Here is a 23,563-nt window from a genome sequence, read left to right on the forward strand (position 1 = left end):
TACTCTTGATCACGACGATCTTATAAAATCTATAACAAAAAGTTTGGTGTTGACATTGAAAGAGAAGAGGCAATTCTCAAAAAGTCGCTGGACACCAATAACTTGGTAAAATTTGCTCATTGTGCTATTGAACTAGCAAACGAATATGCTAGTAGATATCATTCGAATAAAAAGCGAAAAGGTGAAAGAGATAATCATGCGGGTCAAAGCAATAAAAGCAAGACAAATGAACCATCGGTTAGATCTTTAATTTTACTTAAATGTGTCGGTCGTTAATTCAGATTTGGTTAGATTAGACATAGAATAAGGCGTATAATACAGCTGGGTTGTTTTATCTGGTATACAGATGTCATTGACAATGAGTTTGATGAAGTATTAGGTTATCTGAGGATAGGTAAGAGTAAACATAGAATAAGGTGGAGAAGGTTAAACGAGGATAACATTAATAATTTTATCTGGTATACAGATGCTATTGACAATGAGTTTGATGAAGTATGAGGTTATCTGAGGATAGGTAAGAGTAAACATAGAATAAGGTGGAGAAGGTTAAACGAGGATAACATTAATATTTTTATCTGGTATACAGATGCTATTGACAATGAGTTTGATGAAGTATGAGGTTATCTGAGGATAAGGATGTCTATCCTGGTAAAAATCCACATGGTATCTGTATTTATAGCATTTACAAAGCAGCAGTTGTTTTTTTGACAGATATGATGTTATGAATATTGTCAGACTGCTTTTTAGTTTCGGACGTCAGGTGGATCTGTGACATCTAAAATGCAGTGCACCTCCAAAAAGTAATAATTGTAATGCAATTTAGAAAAAATCCATGGCGGGCATGCTATGAACGGGAGCCATGGTATTTTAGGCTGCATGCGTTGGTTCGGGGCGAACCATGAATTTTATTAAAATTCGATACATGTGGATAGGGAGAGAGATATATATGGGAGAGTGAAATATATTTTTTGATATTATTTGTATTATAGGCTGCATGTGTTGGTTCGGGGCGAACCTTAAAATTATTAAAATTTGATACAAGTGGTATGAGGCGAGATAAAAAATATGTGCTTATAGACTGTGTTGGGTCTTGGTTCGGGGCGTACCTTGGAATTGTTTAGAGTGTCATTAGGAATATGATACGATAGGGAGAAAGATATATATAGGAGAGTGAAATATACTTTTTTGGATATTATTTGTATTTTAGGCTGCATGTGTTGGTTCGGGGCAAACCTTAAAATTATTAAAATTTGATACAAGTGGTATAGGGCGAGAGAACAATTATTTGCTTATAGACTGTGTTAGGTCTTGGTTCGGGGCGAACCTTGGAATTGTTTAGGATGTCATTAAGGATATGATCCTGGGAGAGCCGTATCAGACTACGAAAGTTAAGAGTATGTGATATGAGTCGAACCATGGAAATTGGTGTATTGGATATAGATCTTGGTTGATATGGTTCGAGGCGAACCATAGAGTTAAGATTATAAATTATAAATGATAAGTATGATAATAATTAAACAACAAAATTTAAAAATCAAACAGAAATAATTATAACTACTTGTTATTCAAGATATTTGTTGTCGTTAATGTTCTTTCTTTATTCCTTTACATGAATTGGATGCACTCTTACAAAGTACAAAATACTCCAAACAGAAAGAAGCTTTAAAATTAGAACTTATTAATTTCCTAAACAATTTGAATCCTCAGAGAGATTTATCTTCTGCGCTGCCATTAGATATAAGAATGTTTTTAATTTTTTAAAGATGGAAAAGGAAAAACACAGGTACATAAATCGGGGTGTTCTTCGATGGAAATTACTAAAAAAATGTGACAAGTCATGTGAATGTCCCTTTAGAAGATCCGCGGTGTCAGTAGACAGTCTCATTGGTCAATTAAGGGGAGTTTTTCGGGATTATGGTAGAGGTACTGACTGGAATAATGTTACAGGCTTTGGAAATCCTGAAGCAGCCTCTGTTATAAAAAAAAACATTTATCAACAATAAGACTTGAACAATCCTCCAGTGCTACCATTCTAAAGCATTCAACGCCTTTATTCAAAAACAAATTTTCATAATTTCCAGACATATTTCATACAAACCCAGAGCTTTTGAACACACAAAAACATATCTAGCTAAGAGATCTCGCATTTTTTAATTTGCTCGCTAGCACCGGGGATAGAGCAGGTGATCTTGGTTCGTTATCAACAAATCAGATTTTTGTACTTCCGGAGAATAATGACATTGTAATACAACTTACCAAAGGCAAAACTGTTGATATTCGTGATCCAAGAGTTGTTGTCGTTTAAAAAACTAAACATGCTGAATTTTGTCCAGTCAAAATGTTACAAGATTATGTAAAGCTATGTGATAGCATAGGATTTAATTTAAAGTTGGGCTATGCTTTTCGTTCATTAGATTCACATCAGAAATTGAGCAGTAAACCATTGTCTTCGTTGGCAGCGAATGCTAGGTTAAAATTGTACCTTACTAAGATAAATTTGTGGGAGGGAGAAACCCCTCATAGCACCTGCATTGGATGTGTATTGACATTAGCATGGTTAGGAATAGATAAAAATGCAGTAAAACTTCATGTAGGTTGGAAATCATATTCAATGGTGCGTCAATATACATTAGGTAACGAGATTTGCAGTAGATTTACATTTGCAGAGGCTATAGCCACAAAAGATAATTCTTCTTTACAATCGATTTTTGAACATTTCAAGGATTTTTCATAATTCAAGAATATAACTGATTAAATTTATGATAAGGTGAAGCTTATTATTAAACATAAGATTTGTGTCGTTTAAGAATTCTGATTTGAAGCAGCAAATTGAAAAAGTTTAAATGTAGACACAGTAGCTCAAACTTTACGCGAAGTTAAAGAGTATGCCGCTAGAGCGGGAGAGATTAATGTCGATAGTTTGCAAATGAAACTAATGCATTTAGATGAGATGGGTCGCAGATATGACCACAATGATAAAGAGTTATTTTCTTTAGTGTTGCAACGTTTTTTATGCAATAAATCTCAACCCAGAATTGGCCATCTTGTTACATCCTTGTTATGTTCCGCAGCGGAGGCAAAAATTTACGAAAAAGAACAGAAATTTCTAAAGCTTCATGGAAAATTCGATCAAAGGTTGAAGGAAATAGTTTTAGGTAAAATGCTTCAAATTTCTTAGATCAGCTCACATCTATGTTCCAAATGATGCAACATTTTATGCCTCGTTTCCCCAACTCAGCATCAACAAGGTCATACTATAGCCAAAACATAAGAGGGGTAGTAACTCAAGAATAATTTGGGTGTCATACTTGTGGTGATATGTCTCATTTTAGAGTTGACTGTCCACGTAAATAGTGACGACTTATTTTGTAGATTTCATCTGGATCAGCGACTGTAAAACCAAATGAATGGGAATATATGCATACTTTTCAACCATGGACAGTAGAGAAGCGGTGCTTTCCTCCAAGGCTAGTAACTGAAGATAATAAAATTGTCGATTATTTACCGAACTTATATCATAATTCAACTCCGTTAGATGTAAATATGATTCTCCATGATCCCTTTGCTGTTTATGATCCAGCATACTTGTTGCAGAAAATTTACATAGTCATGTAAACAGTGGCGTTCTATAATTGCTGATGAACAATTTAAATGGCTTGAGAAAAGAGTTAACATCATGATTTTATGCAACCTTACAAAGGAGAATTTTGGGGAATGAATTATGATGACAATTTCCCACCCGCAAGGCAATTTAAAAAAATGCTCGCAATTGTGAAAATTTTGTGGATTTTATAAATTTTGAATTAACTGAACGTATTAAATCTAGTGCCGTTACTTACCTTGGAAAAGTTAGAGAAGTTCATTCACCCCATATAGTTTCACCTATCAGAATTGAACCTTTAAACCCAAGACTATGTATAAACCTTATGTATTTTCAATGTAACACCTTGGCTTTTAGGTGGAAAAATTCTGCTTTCGTGTATAACACACTAAATTTGATGGCTATATCGTTATAAAGACAGTTATCTGTGTCCTGTCTATTGTACATTGATGACTGTCTCATCGGAGAGTTCAACGATCCATTACCCAAAGAGTTAGATAACCCCATGACTCGGGCTACGATTTCAATACATTTAGCGGTTAGTTTATTTTCAAACTTAGGCTATTTTTTAACATAGGTAAATCGGTTCTCACGCCAGTACAATGTATTACTTTTCTTGGAATGACGATTGACTCAAAAAGTCAATTGTTTTTTTGTCACAAAAAAAAAAGAAAACTAAAATTAAAAAATCTCAGAAATGAAATCTTATAGAGTCAGAGGGTACCAGTTACCACAATACAGAAGTTAACAGGTTTACGAAGAAAATTTACCATCATTATACTGGATACCAAAACTCCACAAAACTCCATATAAAGAACGATACATAGCTGGGTCATCAAAATGTTCGACTAAACATCTTTCTAAAGTACTGACTACTATTCTTTCTACAGTTAAAGATGGGCTTCAAAAATATTGTGATGAGATATATTCTACCAGTGGTGTTAACCAGATGTGGATTCTCAAAAATTCGAAAAATCTACTGCGTAATCTTCGATCACAATCTTTGCAATTTTGCAGCAACATAAAGACTTTTGATTTTTCTACGCTTTACACTACTATTCCCCATGCTCAGTTGAAAGATCGATTTCACCATCTCATTAAACAGAGCTTTTTCTATAAAAATGGGAATCGTAGATACAAATTTCTTGTTTTGGGTTACAATAATTCATATTTTGTGAAGAACTACACTGAATCTACCAGAACATATACTGAAGATGATATTTTCAAAATGCTGGAATTTTTGATCGACAATATATTTGTTGAGTTGGAGGATTTATATTTCATCAGACAGTCGGTATTCCAATGGGTACTAATTGTGCACCCCTACTGGCCGATTTGTTTTTGTACTCGTATGAAGCAGAATTCATTCAGAACCATCTAAAAGACAAAAAGAAAAAGCACTTTGCGAAATTCTTTAATTTTACTTTCCGATATATTGATGATGTCCTATCATTAAATAACCCATATTTCAGCCAATACTTACATCTCATATATCCCAGTGAACTTGAAATTAAGGATACTACTGATACTAGAAGGACTGCTTCATACCTTGATCTTTTCCTCAATATTGACACATATGGACGACTTCACACGAAAATCTATGACAAACGGGACGATTTCAACTTCCCAATTATCAATTTCCCATTTCTCAGCAGTAACATACCCTCTGCCCCTTCGTATGGTGTTTACATATCTCAGTTGATACGTTATGCTCGTGCATGATCACACTATACGAACTTTATATACAAGAGTGTGCTCCTTACGCAGAAACTGCTCCAACAAAGTTATGAGGAGGACAGATAAAAAATGACACTCCGTAAAGTTTACGGACACCATCACGAATTAGTCGATCCATACGATGTGTCTTTGTCCAAACTAACTAAGGACATTTTTACCACGTGTTAGATTGTGGTTTGACATTACGTCGTCTGATCTTTTAATTACCGAACGTGACTGATTCCCGATTGTGACTGTTTTGCTGATTGTGAATTCGCATTGCTATAAGACGTGTCACGGCACTTTTCTATCCAAAATGTATGTATTTAGTTTTGATGTCATATTTGTTATTCTCATCGGATTTTGTCAAATGTCTTATCGTTTGTAGTTGTAAATCTTATTTTTTTCTGTTGTATTTGTGTGTTATGGTAAAGATAATTAACCACCCGGTTCATTAATTAGATTTTAACTAAATTTATGCGATATATTTGGTTTACAGTTTGATTCAGAAGAAACATCGACATAGCTAGATAATACTATTAACTATCTAATTACTACCACATTATATATTAATTTGTATTGTAATTTTCATTGTTATTAATAAATGTTATATGAGTATTAAAAACCAAATCTTGAATTCTATTCTTATTCTATCCTATTATGGGAAAATTTCAGAAATTCAAATGTGACGTCACCCTTTTTTTTCGTTGATCTCTTTGGCTAACTCGGCTGTGAATTTTTATGTGCTGGTTTATGTTGTTTTATGTATCCGTTTTTATTCTGTAGTTAGTCACCACTTCGGTGTTATCATGTATATCTAATATATAGTCATTTTTATAAATTTACTGTTTGCAAAAGTATGAATTATTCTAAATACTAAGGATTATCTTATCCCAGACATATAACCTTAGCCATATTTGGCACAATTTTTTGGAACATTTGGTCCTCAATGCTCATCATCTTTGTACTTGTGTTGGCTTTCGAACTTTTTTGATCTGAGCGTCACTGGTTAGTCTTGTGTGGACGAAACGCGCGTCTTGCGTATTAAATTTTAAACCTGGTTCCTTTGTTAGCTATTATTCGTATGTTTCTTTGTCCTATATGTTCTCCCATTTATTTGTATTGTAGTCCTGTCATGTAATGTTGTCATTTTAATGTTATATTTAACATTGCCATAAAAGCGGGAGGTTTGGCTAGCCATAAAACCAGGTTCAATCCACCATTTTTTCTTAAAATGTCCTGTACCAAGTCAGGAAAATGGTCATTGTTATATTATAGTTCTTTCTGTGTGTGTTACATTTTAATGTTGTGTTTCTGTTGTGTCGTAGTTCTCCTCTTACATTGATGTGTTTCCCTCAGTTTTAGTTTGTAACCCGGGTAATCTGACAAAAAAACTTTAATAAAATCATGACATTCTTAAAGGACAAGGTCCGATCAGTATCAGCGAGGCCGCTCATGGGGGTGGAGGTTGCTTTGGTAATCAGAAATTGGTTTTCTATAAACTAAAAGCTAGTTAATCATTAAATAACAAATTAAATGTAAAATATTTGATAACAAAAAAAGCTTCAAAAATTGTATCACTTGCATCTTTTGCTGGTGGAAGAATAGTTGCCGTGTACAATTCTTTTGTAAATATAGTTGTATAATCTTCTTTCTCAACATCTTCAAGCTTTATTGTTCCTAATATACTACTAACTTATTCGTGTATGTATTGATACATTTATATTTAAATTCTTCATCAGCGGTAAGCTGAAATCGGCAAAACAAAAATAAATAGTTTGGGTCATTAAATAGATTTAGAATATCAAAATGATAATGCATCTGGTATACAGTGTCAGTGTATTAAGCAGTGAATGTTGATTGGTTGTAATGTCTTTGAGGAATGTACTGCTCATCCCAAAATATGGTTTCCTATTGAGTACTAGTAAGTTATATCTGATTGGAGTCCGAGCTCGTACAGGCTTGACACCTGTCGTCACCTGTGAAACAGATATTTCAAACAGGTTTTTTTTCAATTAGTGCGTGGTATATCAGAAACTGCAATTAATAAAATAAAAGTTTAATATTCATATGTTCAAATGAACATACACGCTAAAAAAACCTGGAAAATTCTTATTTTATAGAATTGATGCTTTGTTGCTTAAACCCCCCCCCCCCCCCCCCCCCCCCCCCCCCCCAATATCCCTTTAACTTTAGTGCGAGTTGATTTAAAGTGTCTCATTTGTTGAAAATACATTACAAGTCTTTTGATTTGTGTCGTACCTGCGACAACAAACCTATATGCCGTCGTCCGGTAGTATCGTCGGCGTTTTCATCATTTAGGTTGTTAGATTTCTAGTTTGAACTATTTTTCTATTTTTCATTTCGCGACCTTTTTAAACTTACTATGTGGTATGAATTTTGCTCATTGTTAAAGACCATACAGTCACACATATATGTTAACTTCTACGTCATTTGGTATGTGGTTGAGAGTTGTCTCATTGGCAATCATACCACATTTTTTTTTGATTTCTATGTAAGGTTTTTTTTTTGCATTGAATATTACCGAATTAAACTATTTTGACATGATACATTTGTAAACCTCTATGAATTGTTATAAAACTTGTATAGGAGTTTTTCTTGAAGACCAAGATAAAGCAGTGTTCCTTGGAATCATTTACGAATTTATTATAATACTGCTTCCATTTGAGAATCAATGAAAAACCGGCAAGTGGTTTTGGATATCCCCCTTATGTCCGAATTACTGTAAATGTTTTAGTACTTTTTTTCTTAATTTTGTCTGTCGTTCCCCTTTTTCATACCAAATAACTACGAACAACAACTTGAACTTTAATTTGAACTTTAACTTAATGAATAGCGGTACTCATCTAATGCGCTTTACACAAACGACATATGGAAATCTGTCTAAAAATAGAACAATTGTTTTCCAAAATGGTCACGTGGTTTCACCTCGCAGTAGTAAAGGGATAACCACATCAAAGAATGACATGACCACATCAAATACTGAAACAAACACATCATGTAGTGTAAAGTCGTCAAATTTTTGAAACATCATTACGTAATGTTATAGCCATATAAGAGATTTCCAATAAAATGACTTTACTCGACATAACCGACCTAACTCAACGTATATCGTCCTATTGCATCGGAGCATGACGGAGGGGAGCATACACTGCATGCATTTTTTGCTCTTTGAACACGCATTTTTTGCTGATGTAGACTTAATGTAAATATCAAATCCAACTACTTTTTTTAATCTTAAAATATTTTGTTATTAAATTTTTAATGATTTTATTGACAAAAATATTTTAATGGAATAAGTAAGCTAGCAACTTGTAATCAAATACACCCATTATTTCTTGTCATTTCACTTGACCCATATTTCAGTTCTTCTCAACATATGAATTTTAAAAACTACCAAGTAAACATTTAGCATGAAAATATTAAAATAACGAAATCCGAAGCGAGAAGGTTATCTCTTTTTTTGTTTTTATAAGTTTTAACGTTTAAAAAGTGGATTCTAACACACCCGAATGTAAAAGGTGTACGCGACTAACTTAAAAAAAAAATTCTATAATTTAATTCAAGATAATTTGAAATGGGCAGAAATTCATATCATTGATACATTTATCAAAAGGTACTTTTTAGTCTTTAACTATAATAATGCATGGGACGAGGTTTTGATCATGTATGCCTAAACGTGCATTCGCAGATACAGGGGTAGAGGGCGTACTTCCCCCTTTCGATCGCCAAGTAATTTTGAACATCTCACATTTTCCACGTTATCTATACAAATGTTTAGTATAAAATCGTCCAATATTTTTTCGCGTTGCTTCGCTCGGCAGTATTAATTCAATTATCGGGAAGTACGCCCTCTTTCAAATATCTTGGATCCGGCCATAATCACAAATTGTATAGCACAAAAAAAAAATTAAATGATTGTCGTTTGACTTTGATAAATACGTTTTAAAAACAACAATGTTTGAACATTAGACATCTCGCACGAGATTAAAAAGTTTAAGACTACATACTGAATTGGATTTTTTCCTGGATTTAGAGCTCACTTAACACGGAAATGTGATACTGGCGTGTAATCTAATGGACACATATTCTTGTTTCTGATGTTTCTTTTAATATAAATATTCATTTATTTAGTTATATATAATCCCACTAACAAATAATCATGTATCTTTTACTAATAAATTATCATTACATATTATAGAAACTACATATAATCTGCTATACAGTTATGAACACTAATGGTCCTACAGACACTCTGTGCTTTTGACATGACACAAGGTCTTGCTTTTCTGGAGTGTTTATGTACTTAATTTGTGATATGTACAAAAAAGATGTAGTATGATTACCAATAAGACAACTCTTCACAAGAGACCAAATGACACAGAAATTAACAACTATAGGCCACCGTACGACCTTCAACAATGAGCAAAGCCCATACCGAATAGTCAGCTACAAAATCACAAATGTAAAACAACAAAAACGATAGAACTAACGGCCTAATTAATGTACAAAAAAAAAAATGAACGAAAGCACAGCAACAAATGATAACCACTGAATTACATGCTCCTTACTTGGGACAGTCACCGCCATACATAATGTGGCGGAGTTAAACATGTTAACGGGCCAACTTAGTGACTTACTTGGGATAGTGGTGTAACAGTACGAAATAATTGATTAATATTCTAGACTGGATAATTATTCTGTATTTATTAGTTGTAATTGTTTTTAAGATAGTGTTCAGTAGCTGTGAATACTCTAAGATCGGTTCATGGAGTTTATTTTGAAATGCTAGTAGTTGCTGTTTTTGTGCTTCGTTTTAGTCGGACGAGTCAATCCCTTTCTTACTGTTTTAATTATGAGAAGACATGATCATTTGATAAACATACTTCTATGATCTCTATTGGCTTTAACTTGGACATTTATAGCATGTAGCAAAGATATGCATGCATAAAACAAGTTCTCGACATAAATTGGCTAAAATATCAGATAAGAATTTAGCATCAAGCTATAAAACTTACAAGCTATAATAAATACGACGAAGATTTAGCCTCAGGCTATAATACTTATGAAGATGTTGATACTGATGTATGTCTTATATCCAGCGACAAATATTACATATATATTAAGGATGGTGAAATGATAGTGATTCGCTGGATCGAATTGTCCAACAAAATAATTGAACCCAAAATCGAGGCTGGCCTGCTACCAGTTTATTCCATATTTAATAAAAACCTGTTTATATATTTTATGCTTTCAGTGCATATATTATTATTCTAGCAACATTTGTTTTGTTTTGATATCACTTTTTGTTGCATAATTTGTTTGATTTTTCTCCTTGTTTCTTTGTATCAAAAAGCTTAGTTTTTATTGTAAAATGGTGTTTCACAGCTTCCATTATCCTTGTGACTTGCTATTGTACTATTATCCAGAAGGCATGCAATTATTATTCTAAATAGTAAAAAATACTTTTTAACAAGTAAAGATTTCCCCGTTTTGATCCAGACTTCCTTACCACTAGCATCTAAGATACATACACTGACAAAATATTGTACCCGAACTCATATTACAATCATCCTGTCTGTTCGTCCGCCAGTCTGTCCGTTCAACAAATATTTTCAATTTTCTCTTCAAAGGCATTAGTATGCTTAGCATGCATTCTTTTTTCGATTTATTCTTTACACTCCTGGGGTCAAATGATGCTTAATAAAGTATGATGCGATCCAAGTTATCAACTTTAACAGAGACAAATTCTGACTAACACTTTTAATTCGATATTTCTGAAATTGCTAGAAAAATCTATGTCATATAATAAATACCCAAGGAAATTATATATTATAAAACATTAAGAGACGAAAGGAAAAAGGGACACCAATCTGATAACGACAAATAAAAGCATGTCAAATATTAAATAATAAAAGGTTCATTTGCAAAGTATATCGAAAATCAAAGTCATGGTCAAAACCATGAAAGACAACTCAAATCAATCGTATGATAGGTAAAGATACGTGTACATACGTAGTCTTATGACAGTGAAGTTTTGGCGGGAATCTCAATAATCACGTGATATATAAAAATCATGATTTCTTTCGTTTTTCATCATCTTAGAAATACTTGATATTGATAAAATTGATCCTGAATGGGTTTTATAGCTAAGGAATACTTAGTTAAAACTTGAATGACGTATTTAACAAAATTAATAGGTTAGGAATAAACGGTCCCGTTACGTGCGTACGTCGAGTTAGGTACGTATGTCATTTTATTGGAAATCTCTATAAAGAATTGACAAAACATCATTACGTAATGTCAAAACCATATTATGTAAAGACAAACTATCATCAAGTAATAATAGAACAACATAACGTAATATCAGAGTTCCACATAAGACAGCTATTTTTCTATTTTCTCAAATTTATAACAAACGTACGATGATTTACGGTCAGAATACTTATAACAGAGATGTAAACGACGAAAGTCAGACATTTCAAAAGTTCTTTATATTCACATAATGATTCAACTGGCTTAATATGAGAATGCTACATGCTTCCTATATTTATCCGTTTAGCTTGAGAAGTTATATTTGTTTTTTCTTCTGTAGGCTTTGGATGAAAATTGATTCTTATTTCAATCGAAAATCTGGATATGAAAGAGTGTTAATCTGTAATTACTGAAAAATACGCCATATCAAAATTTGAAGTTTGATTTTTTTTAAATATCCTCCTTCCAGCATTATTCCTTTAAGAATAAAAAACACAATACAATCTAACCAAATTCTCATGCTTTTGAGGTAACAACTGTCTTGAATTTCATGAATATTTGAAAAAAGGTTTTATTGATGCAATATTTGAAAAAGGTTACGTTGATGTTTGTTCCTCGGTTTTGGTTTGTGACCCGGAATTGTTTTCGCTTAATCGATTTGACTATTGAACAGTGGTATACTACTGTTGCTTTTTTTTTGATATTTGTAAATTAAAACTTCAACCTTAGACTGTATCTGAATGGAGACTGGCACAATTCAAATTATATAAAAAAAAAAAAAAGGTCTTTCCACCCTATCTAGATATATCTAGACAGGAAAATATTACATTTTGGTTTAAAATGTCAATTCTGGTGAAAAATAATAGCTTAAGTTGAGCTGATTCCAAAAAATATATGGTTTTATTATTGTTTTGAGAAAAATAAGGGAGATTAGAAGGTAATTCCGGTTTAGAAAATGCTACTTTCGGTTTCGCTTTTTAGATTTGAACCTTACTTCACACTGATTCCAAAAATATAAAGTTATAGTAAATTGTACATGAAGTAAGCAAACATGGCTACTTTCGGTTTACAAAAGGTCACTTCCGGTTGACCTTTATCAAGGTCATATATATCTCTAACCCAATGTAAAAGACCCTTTGACTTTATCGATCCAATAAGGAAGTTAGAGCAAAGGTCAAAATCTAGAACGCCAAATCAAACTTTGACCTTTGGTTATTAAACAAGAGCCTCAAATAAAAAGACACTAGGTCTCTACTATATATCGTTAATGAGTTATATTACAATAATGCTAATATAAGGTATAAGTGTTGAGAAAACTCCAATTAAATGTCTACGTACCCTTTCAACTAAAATGTACGTGTTACGACATGTCGCAACTAACAATTCTGTAAAAATATTTTGTCGATATCTTATACAATTTCTGAAAATAAGTAATAACAAGGCAAAATTAAAATTAAAACATGACCTTGACCTTTGAACTTGACCTCATTTACTTTTTAATGGACCAAGGACCTCAAATCAAAAGACCCTATGTCTCTATCACTTATGGTTTGCCAGTTACAAATACATTTCACTTATATCAAATACAGAAAGGGAAATAACTCTTATATGGAATCTCTATACCGCTTTGGTCAAATTTAAACAGAACATCCTGAGGATATAACGAGCAATTTTGAAAAATAAATTTGTCGGTTTCTTTTATTGCTGCGAAGTGTTAGAAATAACAGGAAAAACAGTGTTCGGGGAGATAACTCTTACAAGGAAAAGTATTCGGTTAGACAGGGTCAGTTTCAAAAGCGTATAAACTGTTGGATATCATACACCAAATATCTAAGTGACATCTTTCAAAAAAAACAAAACAGCGCATAGGCGGATCTAGGGGGGAGGCGGTCCTTGGGGGCCGAGACCCCCATTCTGTGGGAAAAAATTGGTTAATTATATAAGGAATCACTAAAGCATGACTTAAGCAGGCCTTCCTTAGGTCAGTCAGTGCCCCCCCCCCCCCCCCCCTTATAAAAAGTCCTGGATCCGCCATTGCAGCGACAGAAAAATATTAGGCGGAAGAAAAAAAAAACAAAATAATAATCAGAACAAAAGCAAAATGTCTTTCCACGGACAAGTGGAAAGACCTAAAAAAAAAAAAAAAAAAAAAAAAAAAAAACACGTTTGTTCCTAGATCTTGTCGAAGCGTATATCCAATTTTCTGACAATTTAAGGAAAATTGAAAAAAATAATAAATTGATTTCTAAAATTAACTAGCACTTATACTTATCTTAATTTAAAATAATAGGAAATAAGAAGAGATGTGGTACGATTGCTAATGGCAATACAATAAATAAAGAACATAGATAACAGATGTGTTCAATGATAAGTCACCTCACAATTGCAATTTTCAATAATGAGCACAAGTTTAAAAGCTCCAGTATGACGCAACAAAGCAATTCAAAAGAAAAGACCAACAGCCGTATTTTGCCACAGCAATGAATGAAAAAAAATATATGATAGACAGCAACCAAATTCAACCAATTGATTAAATGTTCCTGGCTTATTTCAATTTTTTTTACCTATAGTACGCCCTAAATGCGAGTATTCATATACTTTGTGTCGTAATTCATAACGCTCGTTTTGCACTTCATTAGCAAGCGTGTTCATTTTTCTTTAAATTTCCTGTACCAAGCCAGGAATACGGCAGTTGTTATCTACAGTCAGTTTCTATGTATGTTGGAGTTCGTTTTTGTTGTACTTCAGTGTTTCTGTTCTTCCGTTGTTTTCCTCTTATAGTTGATGTGTATCCCTCGATTTTAGTTTGTTATCCGGATTTCTTTTTGCTTAATCGAATTATGACTATTAAATACAAACTGTTCCAACAAAGTTATGATGAAGAACGACTGAAATCGTCACAACTTAAGTTTTACGGTCAATATCATGAATAGGTTGACCGAAACGATATCGTTGTCTCAACACATTAGCGAGTCGCGGTCTGATATCTCTCTTTACCAGTTTTTTCGTGCGATCTCTAATCTAGATGACTGTGTTTTATTCCCCATTGTGACATTGTGTTTTATTCCACCACCGCTATAGGTAGAATGTAGTCCTGTAACGGGAAGTCCCCAAATATCAACAGACGACACAAAATTCCAGGCAGCAGATGTCATATTATATACAGCTTGATCTCTGACGCAGGGGCGAGGCTCCCAGGCTACACAGTAATTTGCATCATCCTCTCCGTGAATGGCATATTCATCATAACAGGTAAAATTACACAAAAACTGTGTCCTACATGGCTCTGAAAAAGTTAAAGCCTGCATTTTATTACATGACTTTAAATAAATGAATTGCAACTTCAGATGAAAGGACAACTCCCGATTGAATTATAAAAATCCAGTTAAAACCATTTGTTTATTATACTAGCTTTGTCATTTCGTATACAAGTTGCGTTTTTGAGTTGTTATCTTATATTCACTATGACAAACTCTTCCGAATTATATGAAGACTGTCAATCTGCAGGTTCATGTCTTGTATCATCATCTACTTTAGTGCAGTTTACGTATGTATATATTATGGGTTTCAAATATCTAGGTTGGAGGGTTCCTGATAAAGGTAAATCTAGAAAAGGGGCTCGGATGCTAGAAACTAAAAATTTGTTATTTTCATTCACCAATTTGTGAAAACGGATATTGTTTGATTGAAATCTAGATGACTGTGTTTTATTCCCCATTGTGACATTTTGATTGAATGTGAATTCGCATATGACAGGTAATGTATGCATATAAGGGGACGCTTACTAAGTCATTTGGAGTTCATGTGATTCCCTAAGTATTTGTTTGTTACCTCGATTTGTCTTTTCCTTATCGATTCACAAGATTTGAACATCGATAAATTACTGTCGCCTTAATTTGTAACAAGCCTCTCCTAACCTGTGACAGTTGTATAAAAAGACAACAATAAAACAAAATGTCAAAATCACTTTGGAGGGACTTGACTATCAGATCGACTCGAACCACAAGAAACAAAAACACAAAAACACAAAAGGAAAAACAACACAACATGTAGGCTCGTATAAAAAACGTTAAAATGCAGAATAAAGTATGAAGTTGATAGCGTTATAGACCCCAAAATATTGAATGCTTTGACAAATACAAATAAGGTAATCTATTCCAGGAATAGAACATCCTTAGTATGTTATATGTATCAAGTCACACGAGGCGAAATAATCTAGAATGCACTGACAAAAAAAGAATATTTAATAAGATGTTATTCAATAAAAAGATACATTATTATTTATGAAACATTTCTCAAACAAAACACGATAATGTCATATCAAACACAAGTTTGTTTGTGCACAGTTAATTCCAGAACAAAACAATTTAAATGTGCTATTTAATGATCGATTGCATCAACTGTTGATGTAGTCGTTTAATATATGGTCTCGTTTTTATACAAACAAATGGTATACATATCTCATTTTGCAATGTATAACTTAAAGTTCAACTATAGTTCATGGATTCAATAAATATTACTAATGAATACTACTTGGTCGTTCTTTCTTTTTCGGAAAGTCTTTGTTCGGTTTTACTTTTTCGACCTGTTTTGTATCATCCTGACGTATTATTATTAACATTTGCTCTGGAACTTCCTTACTCGGTATGTAGTCACGTAACAACATTAGCTTGTTGTTTGTTGTGGTATCATTTGATGCAATAATGAGACCAACAGCCTCTTTCCAGAAGCCCGCTAAAATGTTTGTGATGCCGTATGTTGACAAAAACGGTCTTCTCCTAACTGTTGTAATACCTACATTTAATGTTGCATTCATCATTGTCATTAAAATCCACAACAAAAACAAAACGAAGAAAAAGTAATAGGCTCTTCCCAGAACCGGCTCCACAGAAAACAGATCTTTGATGCTGTTTTTACCGATAATAGCATTGACCAATGTCGTTGATGACACGAATAAGTTTTTGTATGTTTCTAAATGCCTGCCAAATATTAAATGTCCGAAAGTTACAAACGCTACATACACCATTAGAAACATTACAAAACACCCACAAAGGTCACGACTCACGTGAGCAAGAACCTTTCCAAATTGATTCATTCTTTCATTGTAGCTGAGAACTCGCATGATTCGGACAGTTGTCAGAAATATAATTGAAGCCAATAAAACGTTAAACAGCTCGTCCCATGATGCAATATGACTGAAGTTGACGAATTTATTCTTATGATTTTCCCATTCTTTCATTGTCAAATTAATCATTATCCATCTACCAATATACATTACGGTAGTAACAAAGAATAGAATTATGATTAATATGTCAAGAACATACCATAATTCCCTAAACATCTTCTTTCCATTTCTTTGAAACAAAAGACATTGATGAACAGAAAATATAAGTATTCCAAGAAGTACAATAATTTCACAAATAAAGATGAACAAACCAAGGCTTCCGACATGTTGATAAGGCCGAAACGGTTTGATTGATGTACTTGCAATGACACCACCTGTTTCCGGAAATTCGGTCAAAAACGAGATGAAAACAAAAACATTGTCATCTACGTTGTACAAGGTGAATTCTGTAAACAAGGCTCTCGTTTTACGGTCTATCCATGTGTATTCATACAAATCATTAAGAATTAGACGTGATATGTTGTAGTTGACAATGAATTCTGCTATATATCCACCACCGCTATAGGTAGAATGTAGTCCTGTAACGGGAAGTCCCCAAATATCAACAGACGACACAAAATTCCAGGCAGCAGATGTCATATTATATACAGCTTGATCTCTGACGCAGGGGCGAGGCTCCCAGGCTACACAGTAATTTGCATCATCCTCTCCGTGAATGGCATATTCATCATAACAGGTAAAATTACACAAAAACTGTGTCCTACATGGCTCTGAAAAAGTTAAAGCCTGCATTTTATTACATGACTTTAAATAAATGAATTGCAACTTCAGATGAAAGGACAACTCCCGATTGAATTATAAAAATCCAGTTAAAACCATTTGTTTATTATACTAGCTTTGTCATTTCGTATACAAGTTGCGTTTTTGAGTTGTTATCTTATATTCACTATGACAAACTCTTCCGAATTATATGAAGACTGTCAATCTGCAGGTTCATGTCTTGTATCATCATCTACTTTAGTGCAGTTTACGTATGTATATATTATGGGTTTCAAATATCTAGGTTGGAGGGTTCCTGATAAAGGTAAATCTAGAAAAGGGGCTCGGATGCTAGAAACTAAAAATTTGTTATTTTCATTCACCAATTTGTGAAAACGGATATTGTTTGATTGAAATTTGCTTATACAATAAATAACAGACACAACTATCAAAATAATGGATACCAGCGTAAGCTACAATCTTGATTTCATTAGTCCGAACTGGTAGTTAAATTCATCATACAAGACATACTAATGAAGTTATATGTATTATGTATCGTACCTAGAACTGTTCTTAGTTGTCTCATTCTCATTGGACCAACACGAAAATTTACTTGGTCTTGTACATATAATCTTTTATCTGCATTTAGTTGATCTTCATTGGTATGGTACCGTGGAAAAAGAAACGGAATAAGGGTCTCATCGATCCATACATATAAATTAGACGCAGTTGTAACCTGCAAAACATTTTATAGTTCAAGACAGATTACGGAATTAATCAGGTGAATTTCATATTTTGTGTCTTGGTTAAGCATATTGAATTATGAGTGGTTAACATGAGTTACAGATATATTTTGGTTATTACCTCAATATAAACGACGAGCATATTTAAAATTGGATTTTTAACAAAGTTTATAATAGGAAATTGTAAAACAAAAAACTGAAATTTGTTCTCAATTTTGAAATTATTTTTGTACAACATTTGAGAAAGTTTCTAATTCTCCATGAATAAAGTCCTTTAACTCTGTTAAAATAAAATTGGAATTCTTTAAAATCGAGACAATAACAAGACCAGGTAAATTATGTTTTGAATTGGCAAACGGACGGAAAACAATATATAAGGGGACATACTAAAAATAAAAAAATATTGTTTTTTAATTCGAGATCATGATAAAACATTACCGTTTTACAGAGACCTTGATAAAAAAAATATGTTCTTTTTTTTGTGTATGTCCCCTTACGGCTTCCATAATACGGATAATACGCTTTGTCTACGACGGGCGTATGACAATTTAAATAGCATAAGATTGAGGTAGTGGATGTTAAGTATCTATCAAAACTATTCAAAGACAAAAAGCTTTTAATTTCGTATGTCTGATGCGCGTTTCGTCTTCAAACGTTTAGTCGGATGCACTTTTCGTTGTCAAAAGTTTCGTCAGATGCATGTTTCGTCGTCAAAAGTTTCGTCAGTTGTGCCAAAATCCATTCAGGTTCAAAGTCAAACCAATTTAGAAATTGAATCGCAATAAAAACCTAGAATGATAAGAAGAAAAAAACCAATGTAGACTTTAAAGTTTTATGAATAGCAAAATGTACAAAATGACGTATCATTGATATCTTATGCAGTTCTGACTACATGGCTTGTGATTTGCTTAGGGAAAGAAACGTCCACAAACAGTAGTATCGACAAAATGGTTGTGTTAGCTCGTAAATTACCAGGCATGAAACTTAGTAACCCAGATGCGCATTCCGACAAATAATGTCCCCTCAGTGATGCTGAAGTCCGAAATATTTAAAAATCCCAAACCTGGTCCTATCGTATCGCGAAATAGTAAGTTTATAAGTAGTCGCACCATCTTATTCATTATTTTGATGCATATATTTCTACATAAGAAAATGCCTGTACCAAGTCAGGAATATGATCCGTTCGTTTGATATGTTTGAGCTTTTGATTTTGCCATTTGATTAGGGACTTTCCGTTTTGAATTTTTCTCGGAGTTCGGTATTTTTGTTCTTTTACTTTTGTCTGTACTCACAACTCATTATATTATGAATGTTATAAAAAAACTTCTTTGCTGGTATCCAATGCCTCCGCATCGGATATCCTTCCACGTTTATGGGTGTTTATATGGAAGTATTTGCACTCCGTCCAAGATTTTTTTATTCTTTATTGCCCTTTAATTGAAGTGTTTTCTGATTGTATTCTTCTCGTAATTCTTTTCCCCATTTTGCATTCTAAATTAAAGGGTATCTGAAACAGGAAAAACAACTAACCTGATCATATTTCAACGTTGAATCTCCAACTGAGATATTATTTGATGTAACAAGTTGCTGCTCTAGATGATGTTTGACGTTATATCATCTAGAATCTCGGTTACTAAAACTGACGCAATACAAAACAGCAAGGAATATGATATATAAAAGTAGTTCAATGAATATCTCTTGCATTTTAAGTCGCTGTTGTCTTTTTTCTTTCAATATAGCAACTGTTGGTGGTTTTAATGGAGCTTGCGTCGCTTTGAAGACATCTAAAACAACAGAACTAAACAAAATTATGAAAAATAATATATTATACTAACATTTGATTTTGGAAGGATTTTATGGCCTTCTCACCGTCTTTAATATACATTGGGGTTCTTGATATTTGTGAATAATTTTACACTAATAGTAAAATGTTGGATTTTCCAGGAAAAACGTAGTCAAATTAATATACCAAATACTGTTCTCAGTAAGACACTTGTATTTCGTGTACTGATAAATAAAAAATGTCTCTACTTTTCGAAGCTGTTCTTATATCATTCGTTTTCCTGATTATCTATGCTGTCAATATAGTGGAATCTTATGCAACTGTCATACAAGTGGGAGGTTTAGCTAGCTATAAAACCAGGTTTCATCCACCATTTTCTACATGCGGAAATGTCTGTACCAAGTCAGGAATATGACAGTTGTTTTCCACTCGTTTGAAGCGTTTGAGCTTTTGATTTTGCAATTTGATAAGGGACTTTCCGATTTGAATTTTCAGTGGAGTTCGGTATTTTTGTTATTTTACTTTTTTCAAACCACTTTAGGATAACCTTTATATATGTTTACACTTTTTTTTATACGGGAATTACAAGGATACATCATTTTACAATAACACATTCTTTTTAGAACACCAAATGCTTATCGATTCCAAATATACTATCAAAAACTGCATGGAATAAACACCTCCGGTTATAGGTTAAGACCTAGAAAGGCATACAGGTGAGTAATTACAAGCAATGGAACAAAACGTGGGTCATAGATGTTTGGAACACTTGGAAAAAAACCTCATCAAAGATACTAATTCATTAATGTATCAGTGATATTTTATCATCATGTTTTGCTTAGTTTACTTGATATACGCTTAAACTTCCGATACTAGGGTGAAAAAATCCAAAACAAGGTTGAATTTAGTTTTGTTTTCAGTACCGATCCTTTATTCGCGTGGTCACAAGTGTATATGAAGTTAAAACTGTAGAAATAGGGTGATAAATCAATCTGGAAATAATCTAAAGGCCAGAAATAACCTATGTAGCTCACCTAGATCTATGTGCATTTTTAATAATGGCAGTCTCCAAAAAAAGTAAAAGAATTCATGACTAGAATTTCGTTTTTTATCAGGTAGTGCTAATCATTGTTTTTTTATCAACATTTTTTCTGTATCTACTATTGTTTTGACAGATATGCCTAAAATTATAAAAATCCTTATTTAAGAACAATAACTCCCATAACAAGTCGACTGACAATTTCGGCTATCTGACACATTTCTAGTTCTGTTCTGTTTTTGCTGATCATGTTTGCTTTTACAGTCGCTTTCTTCTGGTATAGAACCACTAATTCAGGTCTGGTCGGAAAGAACATACAAGAAAGTAGTACATACGTTAAACAAAATAGTTCCTACGCATAGCTGTATCTTTGTCAATAGGTGAAATATTTGGGTAGTTTTTGGTATCAAATGAAAGCTTGGGGACTTTGGATCACTGTAGAACCCTTGTTGAAGGTTTCTTTTGAATAATAAAGAAGTATATAAAATTATTATAGTAGGGCACATTTACCCTGTTGTTCAGATCAGAAGTACCTGTTTATGTACTATCAAACTTCCGGGAACCAGTACGCTCTAATATGCAATTAAAGGTATGTCGAATTTTTTCAGCACAAGTCAGGATAAGGTAAAGTTTTGACATGAAATGACTTCCACTTTAAACTTAAGACAAGTAGTAGCCATTAATGCTTGAAATTGCAAAATTTAACATAGAAAGAAATGGGGCTATGAATACGTGGTTTTATACCTATTACTGAAAGGCATGTGAAATTAAAATTTTAGAAATCATACCCATTACAATGAAAATTGGTCACATTTGTTGTTAGTAATAATGTTACATTATTTTTTCTTATGTAACAATTATGTTGGTGTCAAATTACAGCCCTCAAATTGCTACAAAAAGGTATTTCAGCCTTTTTTGGTCATTTAGCAAGCACACAGTTAAGACTTTACCTGAAGTTTAAATTTTTGCATTATCTAAGACTGAAACCAATGAAACATGTAAATCATGACTGGTTTATAGTATAAATATAGCTTTTGGTCAAATTATCTAGTAAGTGTACATGTTTTATTGGGTTTCTTAGTGTATCATTTATTTCAAAGGAAATGGTGTATACTTATATAGGAATTCCAAAATCTCACTTGAAATGCAATTCATAACCAGTTTAGAAAGTTGTCTAGCTGGGAGATACATGAATTGCTCTTGTTGATCCATGTTTATACATAAAAGTATGGTTTTACCTAATCGCTCTCCTTTTTCAACACGTAGAAAAAAGGGAGGACAAAATTATCAATTATATTTCATGTTTGGACCACTATATTTATATTTAAGGAAGAATCTCTGATAAAAAAAAGATATATAGGTAAGAACATTGTTATTTGAGTCGATATTAGCAAATAAGAACTGGTTAAAATTGAAAAAGTCTCATATCTGTCACTATTTAGTATCCATATGGAGTTTTCTCTGTATAACGCATATGTTACTACCAGTCCAATTTGAGCTTGCATTCAGTGATATAGTGTTTTGACAAAAACTTTATGTGTTTTTCCATGCTAGAAATAAATCATAGAAGGAAATTAAGTAAAGCAAAGGTCAATATAACAAGTTTGGTGCTGTTAGGTATAGAACCACTAATTCAGGTCTGGTCGGAAAGAACATGCAAGAAAGTAGTACATACTTTAAACAAAATAGTTCCTACGCATAGCTGTATCTTTGTCAATAGGTGAAATATTTGGTTAGTTTTTGGTATCAAATGAAAGCTTTGGGACTTGGAATCACTGCAGAACCCTTGTTGAAGGTTTCTTTTGAATAATAAAGAAGTATATAAAATTATAATACATTGTAGTAGGGCACATTTATCCTGTTATTCAGATCAGAAGTACCTGTTTTTGTACTATCAAACTTCCGGGAACCAGTACGCTCTAATAGGCAATTAAAGGTATGCTGAATTTTTCAACACAAGTCAGGATAAGGTATAGTTTTGACATGAAATGCTTTCCACTTCATTTAAACTTAAGACAAAGTAGCCATTAATGCTTGAAATTGCAAATTTTAACATACAAAGTAATGGGCTATGAATTAGTGGTTTTATACCTTCTTTAGCATTTGTTTAAAACGTAAGAATAGAATCAGAATAGATACGAGGATGCTATTTTACGTGTGTCTTTTTTTTTTAGATTATTAGATCTTATTTTGAAGGAAAGGCTTTGAGAAAAGGTTATATTACAAGTATAACATAGACTTTACATTTTCAATGATTCATGTAAATGAGTTAAAATCATATGAACCATGTCCGACAGACAATCATTCACCAAATATAGTTAATCTATTTCTTATAGTATCTGGGAAACAGATCAAACCTAGAAAACAATCTTTGACAAATGTACTATTAAAATGAGGTTACGGTCAGATGCACCATACCAGACAGACATATCCACCTTGCAATCCTTCCATATAACACATATAGTTAACTTTTTGTTCTTATGTCGTAGGCAATTACAAAACCGGTAAACACATCATTTAA

At 32.9% G+C, this 23,563-nt stretch overlaps 2 protein-coding genes across 3 annotated transcripts in view; both read right to left on the reverse strand.

The window, feature by feature from the left end:
* The window catches only part of LOC127708011 (uncharacterized), a 174,800-nt gene that overhangs the window by 74,299 nt on the left and 76,938 nt on the right, over positions 1 to 23,563 (reverse strand). The gene's annotated exons all lie outside the window — the stretch shown is intronic.
* On the reverse strand, positions 15,820 to 18,211 carry LOC127708014 (polycystin-2-like). The gene is made up of 2 exons (XM_052212805.1): positions 18,039 to 18,211; positions 15,820 to 17,488 (listed from the first exon to the last, which is right to left on the reverse strand). The coding sequence occupies exons 1-2, from the start codon at positions 18,067 to 18,069 to the stop codon at positions 16,113 to 16,115; spliced, it is 1,407 nt and encodes a 468-aa protein (XP_052068765.1). The 5' UTR covers positions 18,070 to 18,211; the 3' UTR covers positions 15,820 to 16,112.

Source organism: Mytilus californianus, unplaced genomic scaffold, assembly GCF_021869535.1.
Source record: "Mytilus californianus isolate M0D057914Y unplaced genomic scaffold, xbMytCali1.0.p SCAF_7, whole genome shotgun sequence".
NCBI classification, from domain to species: domain Eukaryota; kingdom Metazoa; phylum Mollusca; class Bivalvia; order Mytilida; family Mytilidae; genus Mytilus; species Mytilus californianus.

Coding starts and splice junctions, on each gene's coding strand:
- LOC127708014 (XM_052212805.1), bottom strand. CDS start 18,069: ATGAGAATGAGACAACTAAGAACAGTTCTAG. Junction 17,489..18,038: donor ACAACTAAGAACAGTTCTAG/GTACGATACATA, acceptor TAACTTTTTCAG/AGCCATGTAGGACACAGTTT.